Source organism: Strix uralensis, chromosome 3 (assembly GCF_047716275.1).
Source record: "Strix uralensis isolate ZFMK-TIS-50842 chromosome 3, bStrUra1, whole genome shotgun sequence".
NCBI classification, from domain to species: Eukaryota; Metazoa; Chordata; class Aves; order Strigiformes; family Strigidae; genus Strix; species Strix uralensis.
The window spans coordinates 11,309,863-11,336,905 of NC_133974.1; the positions used below are offsets into that span (position 1 = coordinate 11,309,863).

A 27,043-nucleotide genomic window follows, 5' to 3' on the forward strand; every position below is an offset into this window, starting at 1 on the left:
AAAGGTGGTGTTGCCTAGAAAACTTGTTGCCTCTTGTAGCCCATGGGCTGGTGGAGTTTGGGGCACACTGATCCGAGGAGACAAGCAGATGAAGGATGTGAAAGCAAAGCCATTAACTCCTGAGCTGAAATGGCTTGGGCAGAGTTACCTAGCAGAGCTGAGAGGTGAACACAGCCCCGGAGGGGCACGTAAACCAGAAGGTTATGTTTTCTAGTTGAGAAGTAAAATGGAAAATATCAAGAACATTGAAAAAAATCCCTTTTGCAGACTGAAAATGTGGCTAATATTGCTGTCCCTCCTCTGCTTCATTTAATCATCTTAGAACTTGCTTCTAACGGCAAATGATTCATTTTCAGATAGAAACATGATGAAGTGTCAGCAGAGACCCTTGACACAACGATGGCCAGCACTTCCTTCCAGGATTTGAGCTCTTCCCACAGGACATGCCGTCCACTCCAACCCCTTTTTCTATGGGAGCTGCCTCCCCCCACCCCACCCCCCGCGCTGACTGTAACCTGAGGCTAATTAAAGGAGAGCTGTTAAGAGGTTACAACATGCTGAAGACCTTTCCCAGTTTCCCTGACTTCACGAGGTTTCTGAGCGGGCCTTGGATCAACGGCAGGACTACAAATGAAACAGGAGGGCTGAACGCAGGAGGCAGAATTAGCTGCGACTTTTTGACTGTGAAGGCTTCATCAAGAGCAAGCCATGATGGGAAGCAAGCTCCTCCTGGAGAGAGGCCTTGGAGTCCAGCCATCACTGCCGATTTCTCTTCAGCGGGTAGATCCGGGCATGGAGCTGCCTGCCCCTCCCCTGCCTGTCCTGCCTTGCCATGGCTGCCTACCATTTGCAGCCTGGATTTCTTTCTCCTGAGACACTTTGCTACCCACATTCCTGAGCTAGGCTTAAAAATAGGACTGCCTCTGATCCATGCTGGGTAAACAGATTTTATTTTCCTGTTTTGCATGTGTTGAATTGCATGATTTGCATGGTATCTAAAAATCACAGTAAGCTGTGGGCAGCACAGTTATTGACAGCTGAGAAAAGAGCCGTCTCATCTCTGGAGATGCCTTATACAGTGAATTTAAGCTCAATACCCTAAATTTAGGAAAACGTTATGTGAAAGGAACCTGGGATGTAGGGAACAGCTAAAGGACTTGAGCTTGGCTTAAACACACACCCCTACAGAGGCTTGGAAAATTACAAGATACTTTCTTCTGAAAAACACCTGCCAAACACAGCCCTCCCTTCTGAGATTGCTGCATTATTTGGGAAGAAATGTGGAGGAATATGTCCCCATGGGACTCTCCAAAAGTGTTGCTGCAACAAAATGTTGTATTGCACAGCTGGCAGGGTGGTGTGAGAATGGAGTGGTGAGATGGCTTTGAATGCTAAATTATGTCATGTTTTAAGAGAGACAACCCCAGAACTTAAATGTTGCCAGTCTAAATTACAATATAGTTGTCATGGCAATTATAAAATGGGAAACCATTGCCATCATTGTTTGCATTGTCACATGTGTTATGGTGAAATCATGGCTCCCTGGGTTATGGAAGGAGACAAAAACTGCCTGGTTCATTCCAAGAGGCTGTGTGTTTTTGGGCAGGGTGAGCAGAGGAGCAGCAACCCCAATGAATCCCGCAGGTTGCTCTGACTCTGTCTGGATCCTTGGGGCGCAGCTCAGGGATCTAGATAAAAGAGCGGTTTGAAAAACCTCAGGACTTAGGCATTAACAGAGATTTCTTCTGCAAAGCCAGATCCAAAAGCTTCTTTGTCATGACTCCAGGCCTTCAACCTGGCTGCTCACAGGACAGACTCTTCAATAAAGCAAACCCTTCTGCTAATACTCGCATCCCAGGCAACTACCAACCATGGAGGAGACTCAGCCCTTTGCTGTGACATCTCCTTTAAAGGAACAGGGTCACACATTCTGTCTTACGCAAAGGCCAGAAAGCTCCCTAGGCATACAGGGTTCACTCGTAGGACACTTAGGAACTGGCCACTCATGTCTGGAGACCTGAACAGTCCGCAGTGTCTGAATTTTTTGGGTTTGTCTCAACAGCAATGACCAAGAAGAATGATCTCCTTCAGGTATAAGGAGACCTGGGATTAAAGGAAGAGAAGACAAAGCAATAAATCATCTATGACCAGGTTACATCTGGGAAGTCTCAGGTCTGACATGCTGAGATGATTCACCCCCACTCTCCTGGACATCCCTCTTGAGCATGGGCTCCAGTGATAGGCCAGCTCTGGGTACTTCACTGTGGTCTTTTACAGCCAGACTCATAATTTTTCTGCCTCCAGTGTGAAAACACCGAACACAAACCAGGTCTGAGCAACCATCTGCATGTATACTGTGGGTAGAACAAATAGGCATGTACCCACAGAGCACCATGTAAATACAGCCTCCGTAAACTACTTTTATTCTCAGGCTGTATGCCAGGAATATAAGAAATCAAATGCATTTATAATTATCCTTCATTACAGAAAGTGATACTGCAAACAGTGCAGAAGCAAATTTCAATCCGCTGACCACACCTGCTGTACAGATATGAAGAGACAGACTGTCTGAAAGCAACACTAATGCATCACGGTTTTGTCTGCTAATGTTGTCATAATGACCAAGGCTACCAGCCAGTGCAACAACCATAAATCTCTTCAGTATCCTCAAAAAGATCTATCTGTAAGTGCTCCAGATTCCCTGTTAATCACAAAAAGATTAAACTTCTTCCCAACATTGTGATGAGATTAGTCTGAGCTGACAAGATAGACTAAGTGCTGTAGAAACATTATTTCTCCTTTGCAGAGGAAGGAACCAAGTACAGGACAGTCACCTGCTGGCAACCAACAAGTCCTGCTAGTCTGTAGATGTCATTTACTCTAGTAATCCAATAAATATTTTTGAATTGAAATTAGTAAACTGGCTAGGAAGCAGGAAAAACATGAACAGGCAGCTCCACTGGAACCCCTAATGCACTGGTGCAGAAAAGAGAGCTAAAATGATCCCACAATGTGTATGCTAGGAACAAGTGAATAGGTTCAAGAGGCTGAATGCTACCTCTCTATATGACAATGCAGAAAAAGGATGTCAAGGGGATGTGCAAAATAAGAGCCTCCAAAAATAGCATGAGACCTGGTGGAAATGCTTTTTGGTGAGAACTAGAAAGAGATTTAATATCTTTTATTTATCAGAAGTGAGTTTAAGAGGTAATGTACTTGTGACACTGAAGCACTTTCTTAGGAAGAATACAACAGCTATGAGAAGGATATCTCTGTCAGAGAAAGTCACAGAAATCAGTGGTGGGAAACTGAAAGTAGATAATATTAAGTTAGTGACAAGATGTAGGTTTTTTTCACGTGGAGGATGACTAAACATGAGAAGAAACCATGAAGGATGTGGTGGATGTGGTACATTTTTCAGACCTTCATGTCTCCAGATCAAAGTGGAAGATCCTCTCCAGATACAGAGGTTATGTGAGCAGATCTAGGGAAAACTTTGTGGCCTTTGATACCTAGATCGTATGAGAATATGAATGGTCTGAACACTATAGCGTAAGCCACCTTTTATCAGTGGATACGTATTCATACATTTTTGACACTAAAGCCTCCCTGAGGGTAATGATTGCTTCCCTCCAGTGTGTCAGCTGCATCTCTTTGAATGCTGCTTTTGATAGCAATAAACTGTGTGTCATCACTAATTTACTCTGTGTTCACTGTGTCGTGTGCCAGTTGGGAATAAAGCAAGGACAGACACTTATCTTGATTTTAGGAGACTTCCTTGTAGCCATCATTATCTTGAAAAAATGCATGTGTGCTGCTCATCTCTGATGAACGGACCTAGGAAGTTCTTAAAGCAAGAACTTGAACTGCCTGACAAAATAAATAGAAAGTTACCAGCTGGTTTCCCATACAGCTGGGTCAGAGACACAGGCCAAATAGCACTGAGAACAAATATGCATGTAAAGAACATAATAACAGTCCTGCCTTCTGCTGTAGACAAATCCATTTTTTTACTGTATAAAATATTTATAATAGTATGTTGTAGATTGCACTCAGCTTTTTTGTGGAGGGGAAGGGAATAAACTCTCCTGCCAGATTCCCAGATCTCCGCTGCTGATGGGATGCGCAGAAAACCTACCAGTGCTGCTGTATATTCGTGCAGCTCTGCACAGACTTTCAGCCAGGGGACGAGTGGGTGCTAAGGGTACAAGATCGACCTGGGGCACTTAACAGCTTCTTTCTGAATTTTGACAGGAATGCAAACCTCTTTGCCTTCAGGAAAGCCAACTATGCATATTTTTATGTCTATTTCTGCTTTGCTCTCAAGGCCTTTGATTTTATCTTTAGAACAGCCTTGTTTATAGTTCTCAAGATGATCATGTACTGCTAAACAAGTTCCTTTGTCCCATACTGTTGCTGACAAATCTGCTAGTGAAACAATTTTACTATTCAGTAACTTCAGTTTTGCCTCCAACTTTTTCCCCGTACCCTTTGAACTGACATTGTTGCATTAATGCCTGCTATGACTTTGTCTACCATGCATGTCATTGCTAGAGCCTATTAAAAGCAGTTGCAGCCGTGCTTACTGCTGGCTTCCTCCTTCCTTTTGAAGCAGTTTTCTTTGACTGGTCTTAATTAACGCATAAGCTGGGAAAGTGCCTTCTTTCCTCCTTTCAAGATGTTTTTGTTTCTTTGTTTTAATTTCACATCTTTAGTTGAATAGATGTTTCCAGTATGTTCTTTATGAAAATGAAAGGGAAATTGAAGCTTACACAACTTTTTATTGGTGAAAGAAACCCAGGCCATGTTTCTTCTCTGACTGCATTACCATTACGTGCTTATTTGACTCTATTTTTTTTTCCCTATCCAGAAAAGCCAAGTAACATGATTAAAGTCCTCTTCCAACTTTGACTTTGACAGCAAACAAAGATGGATCACTTACCAACCAAATGAATCATGTACAGGAAACCAAGGCAAGTGTTAAACATATTTACTAGGGGAATCAGTTAAGAATGGTATGCTGAAGATCTGCAATTAATTAACACCAGTTCCACGTACTGAAACAAGAGATTGAAAAGCTATTAGATAATTAGTAAAAATCTCTAAAGCTGCATTCCTCAAAGCAGCCACAGATGTCGAAAGGAAATGCCGGAATGCTAGGCCAGATATCAACTTGTCAAGGAATTAATCATCTTATTTAATGGCAAATACCTGGCAAATACCTGGCCATGTGGGCAGCCATGCAAAGAGCTGAATAGTCTGAACAGATGGAGCACTCCTCTGTCATTACTGGTTATTGTCACGCTTTTGCCAGGCGTGCAGCTGGCACATTCCTCAGTTTCCTCACAGGCAGGCTAAACCAGCTCGGTAAATCATCAGCTTCACATGTGTCCATGGAAAGTCACTAGTGCACCAGGGCTTCAGACTGGAGAAGAAATGGGAAAAGCTCATGAATTACACAAATACGTTATGAATACATCTACACAACAGCAGTGAACCTTGGGATTCGGTGTGAACACGCCTTCAAGCCTGTAAATAAGCCACAGGTTGTGAGATCATCTCAGCCTGTAAATTAGCTTCATTACAGCAGAGCAAGAGGGTCGCAGCCAGGAGCAGGGCCCCACGGCAGGAGTCGCTGCCCGAGGGACACGTCCTCGCTCTGTGTTTCATTACACACGAATGCCTGAAATGGAGACCTGTGCTTTGATCTTGGCCACATCCGAACATTGTCCTGCCTGCGTCTGCACAGTGTTCACTAGACACAGCTCCCAACTGAGGGCTCAGAAACCAGCTACTGAAAGGAGAGCTGCTCCGTGTCACTTAAACTGTGCAAAACCTCATTGTTTTCCATGTAGTTATCCCAAATTCCCACAGTCTCAGAGAAGGGAGGATGAAGCCTTGTAATTTTACGGGAAGGGTCTGTTCTGAACAGCCTGGTAAGCACCGATTGCTTCTAGTAGGGAAGACACAGCTCGTTCTCTCCCCTTACTCAAGACTTTCTGAGCAGCTGTTAGAAACAAAATTTGCCTGTCTTGTTTCAGCTATAGTTTTCTGAACTGCCAGTTGAGGGAAGCTGATTAAAGAGTATTAAATACAGCCAATAGGTCTTCTCTCTGCCCCTCAAAAAGTGGTTTTTTGCTGAGGCAGCTTAAAAGCTTCCTCTTTACATCTCTGACTTGTTTGAAATCACTATTTTTTCTATCACATCTGTTGCTGTTGCTTAAACATGAGCAGTGTCAGAGTAGGGCACTTAGCTTCCATGGGTGAATCCTTAAGTCTACTGCTAATACATCAGGTCAAGACCTTCTAACTTCTGTGAAATGTTATTAAAACAATTATTTTGTTCCCTACTTTTTCAGAAAACTTCATTTTTTCACAATTCAACAGAAAATTGAAATAAAAGTTTATGCTTTAATTTCAGCTAGAAAACTCTGGTTTGCTTTTACCATGAAAACTGCCCAAAACAAGATTTTTGCTTTTTCTTTTTTAATTGTGATCTGCTTTTGTCAGAATCAAACTGGTTTTAGGAAACATTTAAACATTAATAAGACTGGATTTTTCCCCAGAAAAACTTTCAAAGTCTGCCTTCATCATTTCAGCACCTTGAATGACTAACTCTGCATGCAGAAGCAGACAGGTTCTAATACATCCCTTTAGGCATCAGCGACTGCACTATTTTGTCAGTGTACATTAATTGCATTTTGATCTGCAAAAAATAGGGGGTTCCAGCTCCTGATTATTGGACTTTCCTTCTGAGTCTGAGTGGAGAACAACTGCTCATCAGACATTTACAATTAGTTTATATACACATGAGTAGAATCATAGAATGGTTTGGGTTGGAAGGGACCTTTGAAGTTCATCTAGTCCAACTCCCCAGCAATAAGCAGGGACACCTTCCACTAGACCAGGTTGCTCAAAGCCCCGTCCAACCTGGCCTTGAACACTTCCAGGGATGCGGCATCCACAACTTCTCTGGGCAACCTGTGTCTCACCACCCTCACAGTAAAGAATTTTTTCCTTATATCTAATCTAAATCTACCCTCTTTCAGTTTAAAGCCACTACCCCTCATCCTATCACTACACTCCCTGATCAAGAATCCCTCCCCATCTTTCCTGTAAGCCCCCTTTAAGTACTGGAAAGCCGCTCTAAGGTCTCTCTGAAGACTTCTTCCGGCTGAACAACCCCAACTCTCCCAGACAGTCCTGATAAAGGAGGTGTTCCAGCCCCCTGATCATCTTTGTGGCCTCCTCTGGAACCACTCAAAAATGTCCACATCCTTCTTATGTTGGGGGCCCCAGAACTGACCACAGCACTGCAGATGGGGTGTCACCAGACCAGAGTAGAGGGGGAGAATCCCCTCCCTCGACCTGCTGGCCACTCTTTTCTTGATGCAGCCCAGGACACAGTTGGCTTTCTGGGCTATGAGCACACATTGCCGGCTTGTAGTCAGTTTTCCACCCACTAATACCCCCAAGTCCTTCTCCGCAGGGCTGCTCTTAATCCACTCATCACCCAGCCTGTATTTGTGCTTGGGATTGCCTCGACCCATGTGCAGGACCTTGCACCAGGCCCTGTTCAACTTCACGAGGTTTGCATGGACTCACCTCTCCAGCCTGTCCAGGTGCCTCTGGATGACATCCCTTCCCTCAGCGTGTCGACTGCACCACACAGCTTGGTGTTGTCAGCAAACTTGCTGAGGGTGCACTCGATCCCCTGTCCATGTCACCAACAAAGATGTTAAATAGCGCTGGTCCCAGTACCAACCCCTGAGGAACAGCACTTGTCACTGCTCTCTCTTCTAAGAAGATCTAGAAAAATGTCTTCTCAGGCTTGCAATGTAATTTCAGGCTTTCCATGAAACATGACATCATGCTAATTTGTGCTATATTCATAGACCAATACTCTAAGTGATATGCTGTTAAATAAGCCTGTATTAATACTAGAAAAAGCTCTAATATGGTGATGTTTATCTTTGAAAATAAATGCCATTACAGTCCAGCCACAGTAATTGCCTTTATTTTGTGGAGGAAAAAAAAAGAAATAGAAAGGAATGGTGCAAAGCAGTAATCTCATAGTCAATTAAGCAATGCTGACTCCTGAAATGTCTTTCAGTTTATGTTTCCCTGGGAAAAAGAAAAGCAAACTCATTTAGACAGGCTGAAAGTAGCAATATTTATTTATGATCTGAGGTATAGATTGTATGTTTTTTAATAGCACAGACCTGGAGAGATGTATCTTCATTTTAGGAGAAGAGAAATCAAGACAGGGAAAAAATAAAAGGCAAGTATCAAATTAAAATGTTGTAAAACTAATCATATAACTGACATTTTTTAACTTCAGGGGAAGCCCCCCTGTCTCTGATGTTTGCACGTGACTACTCAGTCACCAGTTTAGGGCTCCAGATAGGTACAACATAGGCATATTCTCAGAAGAAATCAGTATCAGGGCTAGGAACAAAAACACTGACATTTCTGAGGTTTCAGACCACAAGATTATCATTGCTGAAATTCAGAAGATAGGCAGGACAAGACAGGCAGGCAGAAAAGAGATAATTTGTGGGATCCATGTTTAAGTGGAAGGTTCTCATCCCAACAACAGCATTCAAAGTACCACCATACTCCTGCGGACCTCTCCTGTGTATTAAGCATTTCTCCCTCCCTCCCGAAACCTGCTTCTCCCCATAAAACCATTCAGCACATCATTTTATTGACAATCCTCCTGTATTTTGTCTGGAAATTTCTAGAGTGCTATGACACCTTATTGTGCTTTCGAAACCTAGACTTGTTCAGGATGAATTGGAATTAGGCCCAGGACATGCAAATAATAAATCTTTCATTCCTGAAGAGTTGGTAATCCAACGGAAGGATGGATAATGAGCCTTCCCCATTGCTGTCTCTCGCACAGGTATGTGTTTGGGGTTGAGCTCCAGCGCTTGGATCCGCACTCAGGAGAGAGCAGTCCTCACTGGGTGTGAAATAGAGCCAAGACAGATAAAGGCCATTCCCTTACCAACTCCTTCTCTGTGCTGAGTTTACTATAAACATGACTTTTTATGCTGTCTATTTAAATAAGCTTTACTTACTATCTTTTTAGTAGTAATGCCTCTCAACCCTGGTGAGTCCCACTGAGTTTGTGCCAGGTGTGACACACAACAACGCTGAGACACACACTTCTGAACGCGGGGCTTATTCCTTCCTTCATTGCTATTCACTGCTTATGTCTCAGAGGTTGTCCCTCTAGATTGGCCAAGATGAAATACAACTTGTCCCTTTAAAAGAACCTCTATGACTTTGAAAAAAAACTTTCTGAGAGCATCACCTGCACTTATTCATCAGGTGGGTGGAGAAATTTTCCATCCAGAAAAGAAAAGAGGTCTGTGGTTTGAGGCACTCTGCTTTGCGTTCTGCTAGCGGTGATAAGCTGTTATTTCTCCGAGCATCAGTACTAGCTGAGAACACATCACGCGCTGCACTACATAGGCAATTCCTGTAATCCTCACAGGGATGTTGCTCGATAATGACATATTCGTAACGGCGCCCGAGAACAGAAGCACGTTCCTAAAAACTCTTCTGTCTAGACTGGAGAATTTTACAGAAATGCGTCACTTGTGAACATCCCTGTGTAACCCCATCCTCAACCAAACATCTGCTCTCAAATTAATGCCGATGCCCGCCGCTCCGCTGCTTTGAGCCGCATCGCATTCGCGTTAAATGTACCACGTCCATTCTGACATAGAAAAGATTCACTCGGTGCATTAACTCCTTCCTCCACCCTCGGAACAGCCCCACGCAGCCATCGGCAGCGTCCGGGGTCCCCCCCCCGCGCCCCCCCCCCCGCGCCGCACCGCGCAACCGCCCTCACGGCCAAACCCTTCGCGACTAGACTCCCGTAAGCACAGACGTGCCCGCGCCCCCCCGTACCCCCCCGTACCCCCCCGCTCCTCCGCCTCGCCAGCCCGGCACGGCTCCGCAGCCGCACTGGTGCCCGCTCCCGGCTGCGGCGGCGAGCGCGGCTCCGGCACCAACCTCCCGTGCGCGGCGGAGCGGAGCGGAGCGGAGCGGAGCATCCCCCAGCCCCGCGCCCCGGGGGGAGCGGCGTCCCCGGGGCGGCCATGCTGGGGCCGGCGGTGCGGCTGGCGCTGGGCGCGGGGGAGCTGGTGCCGGCGGCGGCGGGGCTGCCGGGGCGGCTGCTGGCCCTGCTCTGGCCGGCGCTGGTGCTGGCGGCGGCGGCGCTGCTGGTCCTGCGGGGGCTGCGACGCGGCCAGGCCGCACCGGGGACCCGCCGCCGCCGAGCCGCCGGGGAGGCGCAGGAGGAGGAGGAGGAGGAGGAGGATGAAGATGGCCCCGCGGGGACCGGCGGCCGGGCGGCCGGGGCGCTGCCGGCGCGGCAGCCGGAGGAACAAAGGCGCCCGGCGCAGGTAAGGGCGGCGGGGGGGTTGGCTCCCTGCCCGGCACCGGGGGTCTCCCCGGGACGAGCACCCTTCTCTATCTCCTCCCCAGCATCTTTGCCTCCTGCCTGGCTTGCTCTCTGCAGCCCCGCCGGGCAGCCCGAGCTGAACCCCCTGCTCCCAGCCCCAGCTGGGCTACAGCCGTCCCATCCATCCCACTCCACTCCATCCCATCCCACCCCACCCCACTCCATCCCACCCCATCCCATCCCATCCCATCCCACCCCACCCCATCCCATCCCATCCCATCCTGCACGCCCAGGTTGCTAGAGCAGCTGGCCAGGGACTGCTGGTATTGGCCTTTCTTCCATCACTTTGTCTAACACCGTAACTCCATATGGGCTTGATCCTGTGTGCCGGGAATTAAGAAAACTCCAGTTAATGTCCATCATATTAAGAAGGAAGACATGAGTATAGTATCTCTGCTATGGTGTTAATACGATGTGCTAATAATGTATATTTACTCTGAATCAAAGCTTCGTTATTTTTGCATTAAGACGTGATAGTAGCTGTGAGCTGATGACCGCGGCCACCTTGTTGAATATATGTTGTGAGTTTGATATGATGCACTGAGATGAAGTTTCCCTGTGACACTGTCATGATTGTGTCGCTTTGACTTGCTGTAAGCTGTCTGTAGCAGAAAATCTCAGCATAAATTACAGAAAACAATTTCACCAAGGTATTGCAGTGTGGAAAGTAAAGCTCTCAGGAGAACCTACTGAGCATAAGTAAGTATACTTAATACATTTCTGAACATTTTCATCTGTAACTAGTATCTCCTAGGTCTCACTTCTGAGAAAGAGAGACAAAATTAATTCACAGGGGTTTTTTTAGGTGGGCTCTAAGTGGTTTTGTTCTTCATGAACACAAATGTGTCAAGCTTTCCATCATAACACTAGTTTTCAGGGCTTTATTATTTTGTCATGGGAGTTTTAACTTCTAGTTGTATTATATTTTAATAGGCTATTCCATTTTAGGGTATTTTATCCTTCATCACTGAGAACAGAATCTTGGGCCGACAGCGTAGGTATCCCTGAATTAGTAAACAATTAAATCAAGAAGCAATCCGAACCAAACTGCCTATGTCAAGGGGTGAAGAGGGATTTCAGTAACAATTTTATTACAGCTTTATAATTCTCAATACTAGATAACTTGGCTGCAGAACGAATTAAAATTTTGCAGAGCCACCAATTATTGGAGGCAGTGTGGAACAGAAAGGGGTGGACAGCCACGTTGTTGTCAGAGACAGGCCTGGTGCTGTCACGGTGTTGGGGTTATTAGTTCAAGCTGAAGACATTGATTGAAATAGATATTTTCTGGTCAGAGATGCTGTACATCACAGGCCTGAATAACAGAAAGCAAAGCAGAAGAGATAAACTGAAGGGATAAATTTGTTAGATAGGAATCTGCAGTTTCTATCATTAATCTCATCTTTTGCTGCACTGAGCGGTTCCTACTCTTTAGGGGCCGGACTTTAGCAGTTGCATTTACACAGAGTAGCATCATCCTCTATAGGAGACCCACTGATTATTCTGTAAGTGTAGAGGAGGCAAAATATGGTCCTAAGGAGGTGGAGGATGAGAAGAGGATGCTCAAGAAAAACAACTTAAAAGATCCTAAAGAAAGATAACCTGGGAAAAACATCTTACATGCTGAAATGAAAAAATCAGGCTTGTCCTCCCATGACAGTACCCTGCCCTTTCTTTTCTCTGTTTCTTTTGTTTTTCTTTCCCTACCCCCCTTCTCCACTGCTCCTTGTCATTTCCCATCATGTTATCTCTGTCTTTGGAACATCATATCCTTGAGGCAAAAACTTTATCTCCTTACGTAAGTGTAAAATGCTGCATGCTGCCTTGGCACTTAACTGATGCAAGGATGCCAGAACAGCAGAACACCTTTAATATGCCAGAATTTGCATATGAAAATCTCTACCAAGGCAGCATCGTAGCTATTATTAATAACAAAGTCTTCCATCCATAGACATGGCCAATGCCATAAGCTGGGGTGTGCAGGTATTACAGGATGGGAGCCCCTCTCTGCTGCCTGCTGAGGTGTGAAGCCAAGAGATGAATCGCCTCCAGTGCTCAGGTGTGTTGATACATCCCAGCAGCCAAACATCTGCATATCCTGGAGTGGTGGATAAGTCAAGATCTTAATTAAAAGAAACTAGGTGGTTAATTATTTTTTTCAGTTTGGGAATGCGCGTTTGCCAGTGATTCCCAGCCGCTGCCCCATGGGTGGGCTGTGAGCCTGCCTTCCTGCGGAATCTGCTCTTACAGGGCTGCAGCTCCTCTGATGTAGGACTGAGCTCCTTTCCTCTGCGTGCCCCTATCCCCTGCAGCAATAGGCAGCCAGTGCCTGCCCAGGGTGCCTTCGCCGGAGGGTGCAGCGTGCCCTCGGCTCTTTGCGGGGCTCCTTCCCACCCTGCAGCTCCCAGCCACAGCCCAGCCCTCCCAGTCACCTCCATCCAAATCCTTCCCAGGTTCAAGTCACTAAAATGCAACGGTGCATGACTATGTTAGTCTCTCCCAGTGCCAGTGGTGCTGGCAGGCAGCTTTCAAGCCTTTCATCTGACTACTTGTTAGCTTTGCATACAGCTGAGTAACAGTATGGAGTGATTTCTAGTCTCAGAGCAGGCTATGGACTGTAAGACCCAGTCTGAATTGCTTTCACAGCCCATGTGAAATAAGTCTGTTGAACAAACTTTGTTCAAATGGATGCATGGCCTCAACACGATCATAGAAGCATATTTTGAATGTGAATCTTATTATGCATCACCAAGTTACATTCTGGCTGTTGTCACACACAAAAAAATCTCCAGAAATGATGCTAGAGGTTGTTTAGTCATTTTCAGGATAACCTTTTACCTAATAAAGAGTCTTCTAGGAAATTGCTAACAAGACTTGCTGAAAGCCAACCGATCTGAACAAGATTGCTGTTAAGTTTTGGGGTTTGTGTTTATTCAGAGTTTTTGGGTTGTTCTGCAAATTGAGCACTTCAAAAGAAGAGCTTTTTGCACAAATGCAGTGATATCATCTTCCTTAGGCAACTTACAAAAATATGTATTGTCTTACACATGCCAAAAGAAAGCTTTCTGCTTTTCACAAGTATCTTTATAAACTGGAGATACTTTTTGCCTCTTGGAGGGGTGGCTTAACATCACCAGAACTACAAATCAATCCCCTCAGCTCCAGAGGTATGCAGATAGACCTTTCCTCCTACCTTTTCAGGTTATAGAATACTCTTTATGCCAATGCAACACAGTGGCACAATTATTTTTGTACAGTTGTCTTGGATGAGAATTGATTTTGTAAGTATCCTGGAAGGTGTTGGAGTTTGGTAATTGCCTCCTTAAAATGGAACCTTGGTCCCTTGTTGTAATGCTGTTCTAATTAATTAGAAGAGCAAAGTCCAGGAAACTAATTTCTTCATCCCTCCTTGCAACAGTGGTTTTAATCTGCTCACGCTGGTGAGACTCTTCTGTCTTTCCCCAGACATCTCATCAGATGACAAGAGCAGCTGAGCTGAGGCAGGTGCCTGTCAGCTCCCCGTATTTATGACTGCGGTCTATGGCCTCTTGTGTATCCCGGGAAGGCTGGCCAGCAGGAGGATATGTAACGTAGGCAGAAGCATCTTAGGGCTACTTCTCTAATTTTTCTCTTGGAATTGCCTTTGGATATGAATAGCTATAACTGCAGTTCCGGCTCCTGCTACTTGTCATCAGCCTGTATTTGTTACCTGTTAGTGTTCAAGGGGCAACTTCATCCCTGGGAATATGTGCAGAGGAGCAGGTTTTCTGTGCTGATGGCTCAGATCCTTTTCGTGAGGTTCTCGGAGCATCCACTTGATGGGAGCACCACCTCTTTCCTTCCTCTGCCAGGCATTTTAAACGAAGGGGAAAATTTCACATATTCCAGTGCGTATTTCCCATAGTTGCGTGTGTTTCCCATGTAATTTTCCCTTCCAACAGACTCTTCTTTCCTACTGGGAACACATTTATCTGAAGTGATTTTGTCAGGGAAAACTTTGTATTAACACATATCAATAATAGCTATTAATAATAAGGTGATTAATATCTACAATATCAATCACAAACCAAGATTCTGCTCTTTTTTCCCTCTCCTTTACAGGTACATGTGTATAGTGTTGTGAGCAGGCATGGCCCAAAGAAGTGCCTTTATGTTCTTCTGCCATGCATGAAGAGCCTGTTTCTTTTGCTAACAAACCCAATATGTTTTTGTGGGTTCCCATTGTCACCTTAGCGGAAACTACCATTGTGTTATCCTTTCTCTAGCTGTTAGGAATGAATGAGTAATTTTCTTTGAAGCTGGTGCCTTCCTGTCTCTGGTAGACTCCTGCTCTGCCTAAACCCCATCCTCTCTACTCTGACAAATGCAGGCTTGTCCTTTCTCACTCACCTGGTTCACATTGGTTTGGGAAATAAGTCTCCCATGCTGAAGTCCATCATCGGCACAGGACCATGTGGCAAAGCCAGACTGGCCAGGATGTCTGCTTCCATTTAAGAAAATCTGATTCAGAATTAATGAAACTCAGTGTGCTGCTTTATTTCCCAATGCATTTGTCATGCAGATTGCTCATTGTCTGCTGATGGAGCAATACAAGTGGTTGGCTGGCTGCAGCAGCACTTTGGTTTGCTTACCCTGTGGCTGAGCCTGTGCTTCTGTGCACAAGAAAGAAGGACCCATCTTCAGAGAGCAAACAGGGGACTGGAAGTGGTATTGCAAATATCCGACTCCTAGTGTGTAGTGTAGGCAGCAAAGACCAGATCTTCCAGAGGATGCTGAAAGAGATGAAGACATCCTGCTCAGTTTTCAGCTTGTTGAAGGTCTACTGAGAAAGCTGAAGAGTGCAGTGATATCTTGTTCAGTAGTAACACAGCATGCTTCAGGGAGGTTATTTAGTGCCCTGGTTAGAAAGTAATTTTCTTTTTGTTCTTTTCTTCCCCCCCCCCTTTTTTTTTTTTTTTTAAATTTGGTGCATGTTGCTTTTGCTGTACCAGTGTAGCCTTTTGGCCTAAGTCCACCATTTTTATCTTGTGGTGTAACATACGATGAAAAAAAAATAATGTAGTTTTTGTACTGGAAATGAGCACTAGGAAACAATTTAATTGAAGTATTTCTTAAATCTGGAAATGGTTTTGTGTTCACAGACCCCCTGCCAGGATGGGGTAGTTTTGCTTCCTTTCATTTCCAGTGTCCAACCCACTTAATTTGAGTTTTCTGAAAGTGGTAGCTGAAAACAATTTTCTGAATCTTTATTCATGTTCTTAAATGAATTCCCTGATTTCCAATGTGTGAAGCATATAATAGCTCCCCTTGAATTTCATACGCTGAGTTTATTTTGTCCTAGTATCCCTCTGCTGGGGAAACCTTTGCATGCGGTCTTAAGGAAGGCAATTTTAAGCACCTTCCCCAAATGGGACAAAGGGCAGTTAGTGAACCTGAAGCTAATGTTCACACAATTTTTAATTAATCCTGTAACCAGTTGGTGGCACTGAGATTTGAAAGCAGGTTTTCTGAGCTTATAGACTCTTACAAACGTGTTTGGTTTTGTAAAAATGACTAGTCTTATGAAACTATTGAAGTGCATAAAGGTAAGTGTCTAGGGGTACGGTTTTATGGTTTCAAATACATGATTTATATATTAATGATTAAACCTAGTATTTTTTACATTTGAAGAGCTACCACTTTGCCTTCTTTCTTTGTGACTTTATGTAGAACTATATTAACAGCGTAAAATAAATTAAATGCTAGCTCAAGAGAATAAAGGTTTCAGAGCAATCATCAGAAATATAACCTTAGGTTACATAAAAAGGAAAAAAAAGGCAGGGGGTGGGGGGGAAATCCTGTTCCACTGGGTCACGAACCAAATGGCCATGAACTAAAAATAATCTTTCTATTGTTCCACAGAATGTGAGTAGAAATTAATATGCTAAGTCTGATTCCACTAGAAGTCCTGATTCTGTTTCTCTGCATATATTTAATGTATTTGGAATTGCAATGATGACTTTAGACAGTCACTTAATGTGGTGGGTTTAGATGTGTTCTCCCTGTACAAAACTACATTTTTCATTAAGAAAAAAATTACCCTGACAAAATTCATTTCTCTTTAATGAGTCCATCAGGCTAAGTGCAATAAAATAATGAAAATTCCTTTTTCCTTTTCAGAACGGCAAAACGGCATGGTAAAGTGGCATGACTAATCCTGTATCCTAAGGGCTTCAAAAGGGAAGAATAGGGTAGGGTGGGGTTCCTCAGCCATACAGCCGGTTTACTGCGTGAAAAGAAGTTGGATAGAGGCAGGATTTAATGCAGAAGGTCAGGCTAGAATAATACCTTTCCCCTGAAAGGAAGTTGAACTCGGTAAAAATACTTGGTGGTGAAAGCAAGGGAGTTGCTGCTATTACTGAAGGATGGTGGGAGAAGCAACAGATATTTCAGGTTGAAAGAAGAGCATCACCAGAGTAGTGGGGTATTTCGTGATCATCAGTCAGAGGTCTGGTTTGGTGTTTTTCTTGCACTCAGCTGCTCATTAGGAAGGATGCAACAAGGTTCAGGAGTCCCAGGTGGGTATTTAGGGCTGAATAGCCATTCAGTCAGCATGAAGACCCCTGGGATACAGTAAATGCCTGTCAACAGTATATTTTTAACCTCTTAGTCAGTGATGGAGAGAGAGAGGGATGTCTGCCTAGCAGATGAAATATCACTTAAGTAGGAAATGTTGTGCTTGTCTGGTAAAAGTATACAGCAGTCAGATTAGCAAAGCATTAAAACAAAGTGCTGCAATTTTTCCAGCTTCTTGCTTGTTGTCATTTATACGGAGAGAAGGCCCCAGCTGAGACAAGTCTGTCAGAGCCAATATAATTTGCGTCTTCCCTAATTCTCTATTGCACTCAGCATTTTCCCCCTGGAGTTCTCCCTGCCTCTGTGAGGGCTGCGTACAGCCTCGGGCTGTGCTTTCTTATGGCAGCCTGGGGGAGGAAGACAGTTGCATGTCCTTAATCTTGACACCTCCTCATCTCTGCGTGTAGTCCTTCATGCTTGCAGAAGTGTCTTGATGTAAAGAGAGGCTAACAGGACGTGGGATGTCTCTTATCCTCTTCATGTGTCTGAAAGAAGGTAAAAAAGCATCCTCCTCCTTGCCTCACAAGTTGGCAGTGCTGTTTCTGTTGCCGATGGTAGCAGTCTGAATGAAAGTGCCTTAATTTGGGAGGTCCATTTGAAAAGCCTTTAGGAAATGGTGAAAATTTCCTTATGAGAACAGGGAAATCACCAGGGTTTGTGGAGATTGGAAAGGAATATTGCGCTTACATGTTGTGTGGCTTCACCCAATCATCCCTTCTTATATTTATCCCATAAGATTCAGTTTTTCTGAAGTCCTGTGTGAAATGTCACCCCCCAAGAACATTTTATATTGCATAAGAATTGTTGTTCACTATGACGTGATCTATTTGTATTTTCACATATTTCATTGGACAGAAGCATGTGCTGAGAAAGAAAGAATAGTGTAAGCTCAAGATCTTCCATATCTGAGTGGCTCAAATTTTCACCAAAATTCCACTGGTTTTGTATTTTATGTCTGCCATCCTGTGTGAGAAGCTATTTCCTTCCCTGCTGCAGGCAGAGTGGGAATTTTTTCCTTGAGCAGAGCAGGATATGGAAAATGGTCTGTTTTGTGGTGGGGTTTATGGAGTGTGTCTAGTAAATGAACCTGGGGGTCTCAGAAGAGAGATGACTGCCAGGAGGAAAAAAACAAAGATGGCCTCGCTAACTATTAAAAAATAGTGCTGGGTTTTAACACAGAAGTAATTATTTTGCTAGTGAATATGCAAAGAATATAATTGTAAACAATTATATTGTTTACAATTGACAGCTAAGGGAGATGAAAGAGATGCGGACCACTTGGTTTAAGCTTCTAATTTGAAGCTGGTGGAATTACTGATGTAATCAGGCAGGGATTTTGGCTCCTGTTACTGTGATATTTTACTGGAAGACCCAGAACTGGTGTTGTCTGTGTGTTCAGAGTAGTATGTTGCACAGTCCGAAATTTTGGGGCTTCCCCTCCTAATAATTGCAGTGTGTCAGTTGAACGCCAGCCTGCTAGGTCCATGCTACACCCTTGTCCACCACAAGCTTGTAACTGGACAAGGTTTCCAAGCCAGCACCTTCAGGGATGAAGCATTTGCCAGCATGCAGGTGCCTGTCCTACTGTCTTGAACATGCACTTCAAATCGGACCTTTCTGAGATTTGTGAAAAATAGCTCTAAAATCTCCAAAATACCAAAGAGCTAAGCATTAACAGGCTGAAGGACTGTAGCTGTCTCAGCTGCAGATTTACATCCTCCCACCCCTGTAGCTGGAGGTTGGCCATTGCCAGTGAATTTTGAGACAGCCGAGACATTAAATCAAACTGTAATTTGAAAAGTTCTTAAACTTTCATGGTTTACTTTACAGGATCTAGGTAGGACGAAAGCTATGCTTTTAGTTGGTCAGATACACTTGAGGGGGAACATAAGGTCCACGCCAACCAGTAAACAAGAATTACAATAAGCCTTCTCCTGTCTATGCTGCTTTTTTAAGACAGGCTTACCCTGTTTGAAAAACAACTTTGATCCTAGACAAATCTTAGGATAAACCACAAATATGTCTGCTTTGGAATAAATCTATGTGGAGTTTCTGGTTTTACATTCATAAAGGTTTAGCTAACATTAATTAATTTGGAATAAATTAACTCAGGTTGGAACAAGGCCATAAATTCTAGCCCAGATTTGTACTGGAGGTTATTTAGCTGTGTGTTTCAGCCTATCATATGTATTATAGGAATGTATTAACATAATCATATGCATATATATATTTACACATATACACACATGCACATATAAATTCCATAATGCGTTTTTTACTGTCCATCTTCTAGGTTCCAGTGAATGGCCAGCTTATAACATCAGCCAACACCAGAGAGAAAAAGGTCCTCAAGGTACCAGTAAGAGTTTTAGAGTTTATATATTATCTTTCAAAAGACCCTTGTTTTAAGAATGCTCCTAATTTGATAGTCCTTTTTAAAGATAATTCGTTGTTTCTGTTGTTGGAGCACTTAAGAGATGATTTAGGAACATAAGACTGAGTAACTATCTGGCACAGTCACACCGTGGTTCTTGTCACTGCCACCACAAGTGGGATGGTCTCATGGTCCAAGCCCAGAAGTGGGAGCTGGGATCTCCTGTTTTTCAGTTCCAGGGACATCTCCTTGGATCTGGGCAAGGGTTTTCTCTTGGGTATTGAGCACTTTTACTGGTGTGGAGGAAAGTGTCTGTGTTTTACAGCCACTTCCAAGTGAGGAGCAGGCCCCCACCCTGGGCAAAGAAGTGTGTTCCTAGCAGGGGTATCCTGCCTTGGAAAAGTCAAGAACCGCTGTGTTAAAACTAGAACATTCAAAATTGAAGTCTTAAGATTAGCTCTACTGTTTCATCAGGCCATATGAAAACGGCCTCAGCCACTGCTATACCCTTTCAGATTAGTGTAAACTACAGAAACCTTCATTAACAGTAGGCTGTTCCATGGTTGGGTGTTTTGGTTAAGCATAGGCAGGGTCCTAACTCTTGTTTTCAGCGTGGCTGATTATAAAAGGGGTAAATAATTTTAGGTTTTACTCCTTTATAGGAAGACAACTAGGAATGATGAATGCAAATCTTACTGTAGAGTAGGTGCCTGAATTAAAATGTGAGCTTTCTGGCCTAGCAGGTAAGTCAAATTTTGTAGACCAAAATCTGTAACATTCATTGGTTTGGAGTTTGCAATAAAACCTGCTCAGGAAGACTTCTGCACCCACTTAAAGACTCCATTGACCTACTGCTCTCTAAGTACCACCATGTGGTCTCCGTTTCAAAACTATTGCCCTGACTCTTTTTTCCTTCATGATGAAATGTAACAAATACCTATTTTATCCTTCTGCCATGTATCTCCTGTATACTGTAGCCTAAGAAGAAGAGGAAAGCCCAGTGCTCGGACAAGGAGGTCCCAAAAGATCTGCTTTCTGTGGAAAAAGACAAACTGCAAGAGGAGGAAGGTAACAAAAGATTGGGTTGTTCTGTTATCTGATTTATATTACTGAATAATAACATGGGAAGAAATATGTTAAAAGGGAGGTCTTCTCTACTATTCTAGCATTCTATGTTATGGGGAAAAATTGCCAGTTTGAGAGCTATTACTACATATAACTACTCAGACAGGGACCTTGTGCTTTCCTGCCACATTTCTCAGGTCCTTACTGCATTCACGTGGATGGCAGATCTGCAGCTGAGGAAGCATCTCAGAAGTGGCCAGAGGTCCACTGGGTAGTGGGGTCCTGTCTTCATGCTCTTTAATCCTGTGGCCTCTGCCGTGCTGATACACAGCTGAAGCTATGGTCTTCTCAGGCAGTGTTTTGTTGTGCCCATGATTGAGGCGGGTAAAGGTGCTGGGGTAATATACATCCAATTTCTAGCACGCCTGTGAACGAAGCCAAGATCTTTGGTTGCAAGCAAATCTGCAGAGAAATCTGGCAGAGGCTAGCAAGGCTCAGACAGCTAGAATTTAATTGGAAAATACACTGCATCCCATGAGCCCCCCCTCTGCCTCCCCCCACCAAGGGTCATATTGAAAACAACAAATTCTAAGCTTTTCTGGGTTTAAAAGATTATAATGTGATTAGCGTGGTGGTAAGAGCAAGAGAAGCCCTTGCTGCTGTTGGACTGGAGTCCCCCCGGTGGGCCCTTGTGTCAGGAGCAGAGTGCCTGCAAGGCTGCTGGAGGAGAAGGGCAAACAGCAGAGGCTTTCTTCAAACAGATGTTTAGGTTTTTTGAACGGATGAGCCAGATGAAATGTTTCATGTGTTATTGTTACTTGGACATGCTTCGGGGAAGGGTATTTGCCTTGGTGAAATCCAGGGACTGTGTTTTTCCCTTTATTAACCATTTGTGCCAGTCCCTCCCCTGACTTCTTGGGTCATGGAGAGCATGTGGCAGAATGTGGCACCATCAGTGTGAATGGATGTGTGTGGAAATGGGCTGTGTGGCAGAGGGTCTCCACATTGCAGAACAAGTGTTAGGGTACGTTCAGGGCTAGAGAAAGCCCGTAAATTAAAGCCTTGCTTGACGGCTAAGATTTTCATGAACTTCTCTCTGCTGTCAGATGTACAAGGCGATTGATGCTCTGTTGTGACATCTCCCCCAAGGGAAAGGGGTGTCACATCAGGCTGACACAAAGGACAGAAGAATATGTGCAGTTACATGAGTCAGGACACATGACAGACAGGTTTGTGATGGGGATTTCTTATGTAACATGTTTCTGCAGAGACAGCAAAGGCTGCACGCAGGGGAGATGATGCACAAGACCAGGGCAGCACTCGCTGCCCTGATGTCACTTTTACAGCCGGCATCATAAACTGTCAGCTAGCTATTTACCTTGGTGCTAAGCAATAAAGGCAGTAAAGGAAGTTTCTTGTTAACTTCAAATGAACTTTACTCTGTGTTGTAGGAGTTTGGCAGACCAAGATCAGCAGCCGAGAAAAGAGACACTTAAGGAAGGAAAGGCTGAAACAAAAAGGTAAATGTACAGGCTCAGTTTACACACCTGTTATGGCTGGACTTGTCACCCCTTCTCACCTCCCAGCATCTTTCTGTTTGCTCTATTCATCATTTGGTAGCAAAATCTTTACACTCATTTAGGCTGTTTCCTCAAGAAAAGACAGCTTTGGGAGCTCTTACTTGGGAGCTTGCCTTTTACTCCAGGCATTCATTAAAACAGAGTATTATTTCATCAGAACCCATAGGACTTGGAAAGCAAATGTCTGTTAGATCTGAGATCTGCTAAAGTTTTGGGGTAATGTGGAGTAGTCACTTTTGCATGACTTGATAGACAAAGCTTTTTGACAATGGGTATATAAAAATTTGTGTAATTTGCTCAGTTCCAAACAGGTTCTTTAGTCCAGGCCTTCCTAGAGTAAACAGCTATAAGGGGGGATAACTCTTATCCTAATGAGATAAAATGAAACAACGTTTTGTGCTCAATCCACATTTTTCCTCTGGGGATTTCAAAGTGTCTGCCATTCACTTATGCCTGTATACATTTCTACTAATTATGTTATAACCGCTGTATGAAAGCAGGTCATGGAATTAAGGCATTTGGAAATGTTTTAATTAGCTGTGATAAAATGATTAATATAATAGAGAAACCTGTAAGTTTAATATATTAATTTAGAAGCTAGGGTAGAAGTTTGGAATTGGGAGACAGAGCTGGATAAATGTGGGTGTTTGTATACTGTCTGCAATAAGACTGTCTTAAAGTGCTCTGAGATGCTCTACTGAAATTGAAGATCAGGGTAAGTGAGCAGCAAATTTTAATCTAAAACTATACAGGGATTTTGGGACCACTTTATCATTTGGACTATATTGAGTTAAATATCAAGAGTTTGGATTCTCAAGAGTTAAATATCCACATGACAGTCTTTAAGGGCTTAAGAGCTGAGGTCTGTACTTGACCTCCAGCAGAGTAGGTGGGTCCACATTTGGCTTTATTCATGTAAGTTGTCCTGTTGGCAGCTAGTGCCAGCTGCCTGTGCAGAAGGTTAACCATGCATGGTTTAACACTAAGCCCATGCAGGCATTGAGTGCTTTGCTGTCCCAGGGCAAGGGAGCTCAGCAAACTAAGTCACAGCTGAAGCACCAGAAGTCCTTGGTGCAATCCCGGGTTGTGCAGGAGACTCAACCAGGTGATCATGGTGGTCCCGCTTAGTGTGGACATTTACAAAGCAGTGAAATGTGCTCTTCCAGAAAGAAGTCCTAACCCTGCTGAGTGCTGATTGCTGTTTCCTAGCAGGGAAGAAGCAGCAGCAGCAGCATTAAGGTGTGTGAAGGTGGAGTTGATGCCAGCAGTGGTCCCCTCCCCACCAGAGTCACAGGAAAATGGAGTCCTAAAGTGCTTTGAGAGTCCTTTGAAACAAAAGATGCTGGAAATTATTGTTATTATTTATAATATCCGTATGCCTGGCACTGATTTATCTAGCAGCCTTGAACTACCAACATCCAAGAGGTTTGCTTTCTTTTTCCTTGGAGGTCCTGCTGTCCTCTTTCTCTCCCTTTACTGCTCAGGGTCCCCAGCTGGACTGGAGGCCTTGAGCCACCCTTGCAGTCAGGGAGGGATGCCCAAGGCCTCTGTGGTCTGGCGTCATCTCCTGTGGGACTTGTTGCTGGACTGTGTGGTGCCTTCCTTCTCACATGTTTGCTGCTTCAGTGTCCCATCCCAGGGGCTTTGCTTTACTGTCATTGTATCTGTAAATAATTTCAGTTGGAATATAGCCATTACATCTGATAGGTTTAGATCAGGCTTTGCTCTGTTGTTTCCCCTGTACAAGCTCCTCACTGTAATTAAAAATAATGATGACCCTGTGATAATGTTTATTCCTGAGAAGATCCTAGCAGAGCATCCCTGGGTAGCTCAGTGGTTGAGCCAGCCTTTGAGTGGCATGAGAAGGGAGTGGTGTGGCCACTCACAGAGGACACCAGTGGCAGTGGAAAAGGTGCTGTCATTGCCAAGGCAGAGTGTGGGACTGCGCTGAAGGCCTCAGGAGCCATACGGGAAGAATCAGCACCCTCCCAGTCAGAAGAAGATGTTTTCTCCAATGTAGGTGAGTGTTGATGTTCAAGGGTTGCAGAGGAAAAGCTCAATGAATTACTGCATCCAGCAGAGTACAGCCCCACCAACATTCATCCTGCACACACAGAGTGTTGTTCACCCCCTTTGAACCCTGCTAGCTGTCATTTATTTTCCAGCAATGTGAAAAGAGGGGTCTTTATGGCAGGAATTTCTGCTGTGTTGCAGACTACCTGTTGGATGCAAGTTGTTTTCTACCCACAGGTATTTAGTGTTTGGTTCCTTTGCAACCAAACCCTGTCCTCCCAAGGATGCTTACACCTAACCATCAGTTAGACTTCAGGGTGTATCTGTGAGTTTCAAAGCAGTATAAGGCAGGATATTCCTAAATCAGTTTGGGTATTTAACAGTTGGAAGTAGTCTGTTTGTATCAGTGCTATGCTGTACCTACACAGTTTGCCCAGCTTCCCAGCTGATTCACCCCTTGTTGGCATCCAAAAAAAGTAATTTAGAGCAACTTTGGGTCTCAGTTGTGTTGTTGGAACATTCTCTGTGTAGCATAATCTGGAGGTGAGAAACTGTGTCTCTAAAGACTCAGACACCTTTAAAACAGTGAAGGGATGGACTGCCAGGTCATTAGGCTAACGATTAGGAGATGCTGATATCAGCTCTCTCACTGGTATTTGATGACTTTTTGTTTCCATCATGGTTTAATTTTTATGGCAAAGTTATGTCTCACATTGTATTTCTACTGTGGGTGATACTGTAGATTCTAGAGCAATACCAATAATTAATAACTAGGTGGTAATTGGACCTTTATATCTTTCTTTATGTCTCTCTTCTTGACTTCTTAGTGGCATGGGAGAGTTACAAGTTAAAAGTTAAAGTGGTTAATACTGCTTCTTGGTTAATTTTCAAAAGCACTTGATTTTCATTACAATCTCAGTGATTAATGAAGCTTGATGGCTGGATTGATTGGTATATAAGGCCATATGATGACTCACCTTCAGTAGCAGTAATCCAGTACTCTGGTGATTCAGAAAATGGTCTTAGGTTGCCCTTACATGAGTTGCTTTCTCTGCTAGAGTCCTTTTTTTCGCAAAGTATAGGGTTGACAGAGGGAGGATGTTAGTACCATTTTTTACTTTAATGCTTTCAAAAGGCCAAATTCCAAGCTGATACATGATGACAACTTCTGCCAGTTGTACATAAAGGGGACAACAGTTCAGATGAGTGAGGAATTTGATTAAGTCCAGAGAAGTGCCGTGCTGTGTGGCATGCACTTTGAAGGGCTGAGAAGGGGTACTTGGCAACTGGGCTGGACTCTGTCCATAGAAGATGATAATTTCTCCTTGCTTGATTCTTCTCTAGCAACAGCAGGCTTGGGATAGAGAGAACATGGAAGGGCTGTAATGAGATTGGGAGTGTCAGGTAGAAACTGCAGTCACCAGCTGTGAATGTGACATCACATTTTGGGTTACTGTTTGTTTGCTTTTTAAATGCAGGAACATGGGATATTGCAGAAGTAAAATCTTGTCCTGTGACCTTTGGGACATTATCAGAGCTGTCCAGGGAGTTAGGTGAGTGGTCTGTCTTTGGACTTCTATCTGAATTCTTCTATTGCTTTCTTAGGTGCTTGGCTTAAAAGTACTCTCATTGCTTACATATGGGTCTTCTCCCTTGGAGCCACATTTCATTAGTCACTCTCCCTTGTAGAGCTTGCTCGCATCTGCAATCCAGAGTACCAGCATTTTAAGGAGTGACATCGGAACATTTTATTGAGTGCTTTCCAAACTCATGTCTCATCTTGGAATAAATTAAAAAAAAAAAATTGCCTCCCCAGCAAATTCTTTCTGTTAGGTTTACTTGCACAGAAGGTTTCTGTTGTGTTCTCATGACCAACAAATTCAGAGATTTCAGACCAAGGGAGGGAGCAAATGGACAGAATGGAGAGGCCCTGTTAGAGGCTGCCCAGCCAGCAGCTTCCTCTCCAGCACAGTGAGGGATTTTCAGCTTGAGCCTCTCCGTGCATGGCATCAAGAAGGATGGAGCATCTCCTGGTTTTGCATTAAGTTGAGCCTCATTTCTGGCTTTTACTTTGCCTCTATGCAACTGTCAGTCCTTCTCACTGCCTGACTCTCAGCACTCCTGGTTTACACGCTCTCTGCCTACCAGAAACTCAAATTTGTCTGGAGGTCCAACTACCTGCTGAATGCAAAGTCTGGTCCTGAATCTTTTGGAGGTGCTAAAGGCAAGCATAGGTACATATACATAGACATCCATGCACAAAACAGCATGCACAGTGTAAGCCAGAATGCTGAGGTTTGCTTCTAGAGCCTGGCATGGTAATCAATATAACATGCCATATTTAATCATCTATTTTCCAACACTGCATCCAGGGATTCAAGCAGTTCCTAATGTACAGGTACTGAACAGGAAGAAATATTTGTTAACATCTGCATTTATGCAAAAAAAATCAAGCTGATACAGAACCAAACTGCATAAAAAAGGGAATTCTTTAGGTGAAAGGAAGAAAGGAAAAATCCGAGATGTGAAAAAAAATCTGGTATATGAAAGAAATTAAGAAAACACTGGTCTGTTATGTACAGGCCTTAGAAAGGGGCTAAGGGGAGTCATTCAGGGAGTCATGTGAATCCTACTGGTTGTTTTAGTTGTTTAATGAAAAAAAGGCTAACTTATTTTTCCTTCAGCAGCTCTCATCTGTGCTCTTTCTTGGAGTAATTCATTTGGTAATTATGGATTTCTGTTAGAATGAGCAGAAGCCTTCTCACGGAAGGCGGTGTGAGTTGGAGCTGGATACACTGGATACAGCTTTTGTTCTGCAGGAACTATAGCTCCCTTCTTACTTTCCCAACAGAGATGTGTCAGCAGTTTACATCTCTGAATATTGTCAGTGTAGCCACTCCTGAGTGGGTTGTTTTTAAT

General features: G+C 43.9%; 1 protein-coding gene across 1 annotated transcript in view; it reads left to right on the forward strand.

Moving 5' to 3' along the window:
• Positions 1-8,866: 8,866 nt before the first annotated feature.
• The window catches only part of LOC141941604 (uncharacterized), a 30,763-nt gene continuing 12,586 nt past the window's right edge, over positions 8,867-27,043 (forward strand). Inside the window, exons 1-7 of the mRNA XM_074864578.1 lie at positions 8,867-8,905; positions 10,266-10,418; positions 19,386-19,445; positions 20,444-20,534; positions 21,983-22,051; positions 23,916-24,131; positions 25,603-25,677. Of these exons, the coding sequence (XP_074720679.1) occupies positions 8,867-8,905; positions 10,266-10,418; positions 19,386-19,445; positions 20,444-20,534; positions 21,983-22,051; positions 23,916-24,131; positions 25,603-25,677 (703 nt within the window). The remainder of the gene's footprint in view (positions 8,906-10,265; positions 10,419-19,385; positions 19,446-20,443; positions 20,535-21,982; positions 22,052-23,915; positions 24,132-25,602; positions 25,678-27,043) is intronic.